Consider the following 8781-nt stretch of genomic DNA (forward strand, 5'->3'; position numbering starts at 1 on the left):
CCTCCCTTTTACACTAATTTATTTTTCTTAGTAACACGTATCACTAGCTTCCATTTGATGTATTTGTTTATTGTCTTTTTCCAAACACGCACACACACTCACATAAGAGTAGGAACTTCATTTCGTTCAGTGTTGCATCCTAATGCTTACAAGAATATCTACCACATGGTAGATACTCAGTAAGTACTTGCAAATGAACAAATGAGTAACAAATGCAAGATAAATTAGAGGAGTGTGCATATATTAACTTAAAATAATAAAAGCTGACAGGAAACACATTTAAAACCTTGGCAGGGAACTTTAGGAGCATAGATCATTTTTAACTTGTTTGTTATCTAGAAAATAAATCATGTTTTATTTAAATATCAAATAAGACACTAGGCACATGAGAAGAATTTTCAGTTTTCGAAATGCACCCTTGTTAAAATATCATAAGCATAATTTCTGATTCAGCCAAAATAAATTTTTCACAAAGCTAATTTGATACACAATAGCTTCTAATAGATAACAGTTATTTGAGAAACAAGTCAAGCTTTTTGTTGCAAATGGAGGTATTAGTCCAAGTTTAAAAACAAACTTCTTTAACATGAATGACTTTTTGTCGGTTTATAAACTAGTGGTAATAAATACACAATGACCTCGCAACTGTGGCCAAACAACCATGACCATCTCTCCAAGCATTTTTAACTTACAGTAAAGGACACTGTACTTGAAGTCAGAAAATCAGGATTTGAGTCTAGGGTTTGCAACATGAGGAATAAAGGACAAAATTATTGTGAAAATGAGTTACTAACTACAGCATCTATATACCTCTAAGTTTACTAGGCTATTTGATCAATTGCATCACCAAAACATGGAAGGATTCATGTATCTTAGACTATCAGCCTCATTGCCTTTTGTTATATCTCTGCTCCAAGGTGAGACATCGAAATATAACACTTTAAGTCAGGAAATTAGAGACTTTTTAAAATCTAATTTTCTACACTGGAAGAAATTTGTGACTCTAAGCCATCTGTAAACTTCTCAGAGTCAACAGCTCAGCTTGGCATACCTTAATAGATTTGCCTGGCTGGCTTCACATTTCAACCTGCATCACCTCAGGCCTCCCAATGACTTCAGCCTTTGCAGGGTGAGTTCCCGGGAAGCAAATACAAGCCCACGGATTCAAGTTGTATCTGGATATCTAGAGAGGTCTTGGCGAAAACTGTGTCCCTAGTACTCAGATTCTCTGATCGGAATTTCTTAAACTGCCCTTACCCTCTACCACTAGGAGTTTCTTTTCCAGGGGGTTTTAACGGGGATTCATAATCTCCTAGGATTTTTTTTTCAAGTGGGGACAATAGTTTTCATGAGATTTTCCATGGTCTATTACAAAAGTTTTAAGACAAAAATTTGCTTTTGTAAAAAGCAAATATATTGGGTTTTCTTAATTCCATCTCATCATTCAGATGCATGACAAGAAAGATTTTTTCTGATCCATTTAAACTTATTTTTTCACTTGTTTTGTATCTGATTCTCTAATCTCTGACTTTCTAGTCACTTATTTATTTAATGCATATTTTCCCAATATCTACTAGGAACAGAAGCCTGAATTTTTCACGTAATTTAAATATAAATTACTTCTGAATAAGGAACATACAATTATTTTAAAATATAATGAATAGTTTATGCAGAGATTTATTCACTATACAGATTATAAATGCTTGAAACATAATAATAGATCATAATTTATAATCATGAGACCCAAATATAAATACCAACTTTATTATTCATTTCTAATGCTAACTCAAAGACATCTTTTTATCCACATCCAACTGGGTTTTTTTATTTGGGAAACAGAGAGAGGTAAGAAAACATTATTGCTTAAGGTAATGCCAAGAAACCATGAAATCTTAAAACATGAAACATAAACATCAAATAAAAGATGTTGATATCCATCTAAACTTGGAAAGAGGAACAACCTAGAGGTTAAAAGGAGACTTTACAGAATGTTATGCTTCCAAAGACAGCATTTGCCATACTGGTAGGCAAGTCTAGGGACATGCTTTACATCCCCTCCACCCAGAAATGACATAAGTACCCTGTACCAGACTTATCCCATTTCCTGAATTCCTTACTTAATTTAATTCCATACCTTATCTAATTCAAATATTTTCTAGGCATGATAAAGGTGGAGAGTGTTTATACTGAAAGCCTTAATACCAGGCCCTGGGCTAACCACATCATGGAATTCCAAGCAAAAATTCTTTCTAAAGAAGAAATAACATGCTGTCCTAATCTGAGGCTTTGCTTTATTTCAGTTCCCCTGCCTTACCTCTGGTTCCTGAAGCATATCACTCCCCGTCCCATGACTTCTGTGTTCTTCCTGTAAATGTCCCTGCCCAACACAGCTTCAGTCTTCCAAGCCTTTGCTTCACTGGTATTCCCAAGACTGGCTGTCAGCAAGACAACTGTTTCTGGCCTAGAATAAAACCTCTCATTTCCAACTACTCTATTTAATTTCAAGGAATCAATCAAATTGCCATCTACCACCAAGCTGTCATTTTTGGAAAGCAGGTGCATCAATAAGGAGTATAAAAAATAAAATGGGAATGTATATGGATAGATAGATATTAATCCTTTGGAGAGGGATAACTGTAGCAAGACGTGTGACTTGAATAAAACATAGAAACAGGTGATGAAAAGAAAAAGGAAGGAAAAGAATAGAAAGTAGAAGATCAATAGGAAGGCTGTTGGGAAACAAATTTGGAAAAATATTTGAAAGGGTGTTATACCTATAGATACAATTATAAACACTTACTAACTCAAAGCTTTTAAATGCTAAAATAGAAGAAAGTCATAAAATTCAGACCAAAAACATATAAAATTGTATTCAGATTATGCATATTTATTTCCCAAATGTAAAGGCAGTAAAGAAAATTAGCTTATGGAGTTTACTCCCTTACCTAACATTGTAAATTGAAGACTTACAGGAAGAGAGCCTGGTAATATGGTCAAAATTAATGAGAAAGGATTGGATATGGCAAGCAATTCATAAGGGAGAAGAAAAAAGAAGAAAGAAGTAATAGTGAGTTGGGTAGAGAAGAAACACTTAGAAGATGGGGAAAAGTAATTCACTTACCTGTGATCTCATTTTGCAACATGCTAACTGTTGAGTAAAAGGAAAGAAAAAGAAATAACACATAACATTGCCAACCACAGATATTTTGGAAAACGTGTAGCTCAATAACTTGGTCAAAGAAGAAAATCATATTCAGTGACGATTTGAAAAAGGATATGAATGTACCAAAATCTTAATAGCTAATTTTCTAATAGGGTTGAAGGGAGTTAAAATGTAAAGGGCGGGGGTGGCACTGAATCGAGAGATTGCTTTCCCTTTATTCAATACTATAAACGTCTGAAAAAGAAAACACAACACATAAAACAAAATTTAGAATATATATGAAGAATATTTTAAGAGAAAAGTAAAACCATTATTTATAAATATTGCCCTGCAAAATAGTGTATAACATAATAATTACCAGCATATGATATGAAGATAGATGCTTTCTTTTTCTGAGCACTATAAACTTTCCTAAATTTGATAAATGACATGAGGTTTACAAAGAAAATCTGTGGTCAATGCCATAGGAATTCTTAGCATCTTTATCAAGTTTTAACGTTAGTATTTTAAAACCGCATTTATAATTCACCTAAAGCACAAAACTGAGGCTTTGATTACTTTTTTGGTTAGATAATTTTCTCATGAGAACTTCAAGGTTTTCCAGGTGTGTTCTTTGCTCAGAATCTTATTTGGCACCTACAAGTCACCTGCTATTATTTCTTCTTCTGTGGAGAGCAATAGAAAGGAGAAAGTATGGTATAAAGGAATAATTAAACCCACTGAAGATCAAAGTGACGTATGGAGAGCTAGAGACTGTAAAGAGGAATTTAGATACTACTCCTGCAAATATAAAAAATAAAATTTAAATATACTTCTAGTTTACAGTTTTTGCTTCTCAACATTATTAGGGAATCAGGGTCAATTTACGCTTGGTTTAAGAATATAATTTGTATTCAAGAAGGTGAATAGGCTTTTGTCCTTCCTTAATTCCCGCGCTGGAGGATGCCTCACCAGTTCTCTGCCTGTCTCACAAATGCAGGTTCAAATGAGTGCTTCCAAAAGACTTCTAGGATCATTGGTCCATTACACGGTCAGGCCCATCCAGCATCTTAGTGATACTTTAGACAGGGGGAAGGAGGCAAGCCTTCTTCACCATCATCCCTGGGACTAGCCCAGAACCAATTAGCAAATAGGCAGTGAAGGCAACTTGACTAAGAACTCACTTTCTTATTGATATAGTAGGGGTCCAGATCCTCCAGGGGCACTGACACCATCTCTGGAGGAATGTCTCCATAAATAAATGGAAGAGATTTTCCTGCTTCCAAGTCACTGTTTGGCTTTGGGCCATTTTCATCATCCTCATCCTTGCGTTCCTGTTTGGGTCTCTTAGCTTTCTCTTCTGCAATGCGTTGTTCAATAGCAGCAAGGGATTCCCTGGTAAAGAAGCGGAAGCTGTCAGGTCCTGGCGGTACCAGCACTGACTGTGCCATCTTTTCATCCTGCTCCTTTAATCACTGTTTAGCTCCTTGCATAAGAAAGTGCTACAGAAACAGGGAGGGAAAAAAAGCAACGGCTATTAGAATAAAAGGTGATTGTGTCAGTTACATGACACTGAGCACTGAGATACAGCATAGAAACCCAGATAGCTATAATATTTTTAAAGAAAGTTGTATTTGATATTCAGGGAATCTCATATATGCCTCCATTTGCTCGCATGGAGATCTATCTTTCACATTCAGTAGGTGTCTATGAGGTAATCTAATCTCCCACTCCCAAAATGTTTTAAGTGATTGTGCTACTTGTGGGAAAATATGCAATTCAGAGCTCAGAAATGGAGGATACTGGTTTGTGCCTGCTGTTTCACTTGTGTGAATATTTTGGCAGCCATCTTTTTCAGCATTCTTTCTGAAAAAATAGCAGAGATTCAAAACAAGAGATGAAACATCACACTAAATTGTAGAACCTGAGCTGAGGATCTTGCACGTATCTCTCCATGTCTTTCCACGTGCCCTTTGGCTCACTTTATAACATTTAAGAGTTTATTCCAAGTCAATTCACTGGGTAAAAAGCTCTGGAAATCGTAAAATGCCAGGCTATGGAAACATAGGTAGATCCTGCTTGAAAGAAAGGGAGTGGGAAGGAGCAGAAGATGCCTGGTTGTGTTTGGAACTGCTCGGAAGCTGCACAGGAAGAGACCCAGCTCCTGCCAAACCGGGCAGGAAGTCATCCACATCAGAGGTCTGTAGCTCGGACCCCCTGGCTTAGCAACCTGCTGCTAGCTAGTGTAATTGCTTCTTAAATTAACACATTTGCAGTACCTTAGGAAATACTGTAGAGATAGCCTATTTCCTCAAATAATGCCCATTTCGCAAAAATGTAGCATCACAGTCTTAGTGTCCACATCAGAATTTGAATTTGAGAAAAAATAGTAAGTTTATGATAGTTTATCTTTTCATGCAAACTCTTATTATATGCATCTTTGCAATAACATAAATAGGTTTTACTGGTATTCAAATCATGTTTCACTAGACTAAAGTAGATAACTCAAAAGAGCACATCAGTCATTCCAAATGTTACCTCTGAACCAGTGGCAGGAGTTTCTACGCTATTTGAAACAATACAATCAACATCTTGACTCCTGAATGCCACTTAATCTATTTTTTCCATCTTTTCAAAAAATCAATCTATTTCACCCCCATACTATAGGAGTCAGAGTTGTCATTTAAATATATGAGATGCATTTTCTAAGAGTTAAATGTGTTATGCAGTTCACTTCTGCAGCATACACCAGATAAAACAGAGGGAAACCCAAAATAACAAAAACTACTGCACAGTTTTATTTTAAAAAATGTTGAAGTAAACCAGGACCTTTCAGCTACCAGCTAGCAGACTGCCCTCCCCAGTATTATAGTGCCTCCAAAACATACCTCATTTTTCTCACCCATCCCTACAGACCCTCATGCCTAGCGACAGACATAGGCATGAAGATGGTCCTTGCACACTGGGGGAGGAAACTGCCATGCCTGGATTCTCTAATAGAAGAGACATGCTAAAACATGCAGCCAGCAGCTTCAAAATGAAAGTGGTCCCTCTGCAGATTTCCCCAAGGATTCTACTACTGTAAAGGTAGAGAAGCATCACAGAGAATAAGCATAATAAGAATATTAAAACATTACCCCTGTAGAATCTTTTACACCCAGAGTTTGAGATTGATAAGCTGGTACCAAGAAGACTGCAGCTAAAATTCCATCATGCTTTTTAAAAAAAAAAAAAAAAAATCTTTTTTTTTTTTTTAATTCTCCTTCAAAGACCACACCTAACTTCCTGTAAAAGGATTCTGGTAACTGAAGTAAGAAGAGGCATTTCCTGTACAGGGACTACAAAATGGCATTATTGTAACTACCACTAGAGGGCGGGGAACTGTGAAGAGAAACACCTTCGCAGCGTACACACAGACATATGTCGGAAACAGCCCAAAGCTTTCAGTTGTGGAACTGATCTTCCACAGGCTTTTCTTGGAACGAAACATTAAAACTTTGCTGATTTTAAGTTAATTTTGTTAACCAATAATGCTTCTCCTCATGCTTTTTATTTGCTATGTCAAAAAGTCATTCAATCAATATAAAGAATTCAACTTAAAAATAAAGAGAAAGTACAGTAGTGAACTACTTAATGGCATTTTTGGTCAATGACAGATCACATATACGACATGGTCGCAAAAAATTAGAATACCATATTTTTTACTGTACCTTGTCTATATTTAGATGTGTTTAGATACACAAATACCATTGTGTTACAATTGCCTGCAGTATTCAGTACTGTAACATCCAGTATAGTTTTGTAGCCTAGGAACAATAAGCTATACCACCTAGCCTAGTTGTGTAATAGGCTCTACCATCTAGGTTTTATGTACACTCTATGAGGTACACAAAATGACAAAAATCACCTAACAACACATTTCTCAGAATATATCTTGGTCCTTAAGCAAAGCATGACTGTAAATAGGGAAGGGTTAAAAATAAAAACTCATATTAAATAGCAATTAACCCTTACTATATGTAAGTTAAAAATAAAAATTCATATTAAACAGTAATTACTGTATGTAGGCTTGTAGCCTAGGAACTACAAACATACAGTAGGATTTGATATTAGCCTCAGCCCCAAATAATCTGAAATCCAATATAGTCGTTGCTAATTCAATAAAGAGATGGCCTGTGCCACACAAGTTAACTCTCTCTAGAAAAAATATTAACCCAATGAGACACCAATCTTATTTGTCTCGAATTTAAGTCACTAAAAAGCAACCAGAAAAAAAGAATTGATAAACCAGTGAGATTCTAACTGCTAGGCTTTCAATTAATATCATAGTGAAAATTTGAGGACTTACTGAGTGCCAGTCACTTGGCTAAGATGTTTACTGTATTATTTCATCCTCCACACAACCCTATTGGGTAAATGCTTTCATTATCCTTATTTGCAAACTGAAGTAACGACATACACTGAAATTAGGAAAAGTCTCCTAAGATCATACAGGCAAGATTCAAACTCAAAATCTGATAGCAAAAATCTGTGATCATTACTCAATCATAAAAAGAAAACAGGCACTGACACCAATTATAATTAGAACAGTTCTAATTGTTAAATCAATATATTTCATACTTTCTGGCTTCATCATTTTCACTGGAAAATGTATTTGTTGGGCAGAAACAGAAAACAAAATAACACACCTTCTCACTTATAAGTGGGAGCTAAACACTGGGTACACATAGACATAAACATGGGAACAAGAGACACTGTGGACTATAAGAGGGTATAGGGTGGGGGAGGCAAGTGTTGAAAAACTACCTATTGCTTGCTACCTGGGTGGCAGGTTCAATCGTGCCCTCAAACTTCGGCATCATGCAATATACCATCATAAACCTGCACAGGTACTCCCTTAATCTAAAATAAAAGATTTGGAGAAAAAAAAGAAAATGTGTTTGTTGGAAATGAGCAAGGGGAAGATGTAGCCAAAAATAATATTTTAGTCACTTTAGGAGGTAACTTTTGATGGTAAGAGAAAAAGATGTCTCAAACTAGTTGAAGTAAAAAAGAAATAAAGACAGGAGTTTATTGGTTCATGGTTTGTCCAGGGCTAGTCTTAGGCATATGATGATTCAGGAGCTCAGTTGGTGTTACCAGCTCATAGTTATGCTGTATCCTTTTGTTCTGAATTTCATAGTGATAGGTTTCCTAAAGATTCTTCCCTTATTTTAGTAAGATTCTGTAGCAGCTCTAGTCTCCCAACCTTCCAGACCTCAATTCAGTGGGAAGAAAGACTCAGAAAAGCTCTCATTGCATCTCACTGGCACCTGGTGCATCACATGCCCATCCTGAAGTAATTACTGTGTCCAGGGTAATGCCATCTTTGGTTGGCCTCTCCTAAGCCACACGCTCTACCCTTGAAACACAGAAGAGTCCTCACTTGAGACCTATAAGTAGTCAGGGTTATTGTTGTGGTACAGAAGCATTTCTCAAAAGTAGAGTTGGAGCTGGGAAGGTCGCTTTTGCTTATAATCCCAGCATTTTGGGAGATCAGGGCAGGAGGATCCCTTGAGACTAGGCGTTTGAGGCTGAAGTGAGCTATCATCACACCACTAAACTCCAGCCTGGGAGACAGAACTAGAGAAAGAAAAAAG

The 8781-nt window shown here is 36.4% G+C and overlaps 1 protein-coding gene across 3 annotated transcripts in view; it reads right to left on the reverse strand.

Moving 5' to 3' along the window:
- The window catches only part of SCN2A (sodium channel, voltage gated, type II alpha subunit), a 177433-nt gene that overhangs the window by 106358 nt on the left and 62294 nt on the right, over positions 1-8781 (reverse strand). For 2 of the 3 annotated variants that reach the window (XM_011990992.1, XM_011990993.1), the window contains exons 2-3: positions 4327-4644; positions 3279-3397 (exon numbers count right to left, since the gene is read on the reverse strand). In XM_011990992.1, coding sequence (XP_011846382.1) covers positions 3279-3397; positions 4327-4593 — 386 coding nt within the window. In that variant the 5' untranslated portion in view covers positions 4594-4644. Of the gene's footprint in view, positions 1-3278; positions 3398-4326; positions 4645-6279; positions 6578-8781 lie in introns of those variants that run through there. The other variant, XM_011990991.1, reaches the window with a different exon arrangement.

This window comes from Mandrillus leucophaeus, unplaced genomic scaffold (genome assembly GCF_000951045.1).
Source record: "Mandrillus leucophaeus isolate KB7577 unplaced genomic scaffold, Mleu.le_1.0 Scaffold389, whole genome shotgun sequence".
Classification (NCBI taxonomy): domain Eukaryota; kingdom Metazoa; phylum Chordata; class Mammalia; order Primates; family Cercopithecidae; genus Mandrillus; species Mandrillus leucophaeus.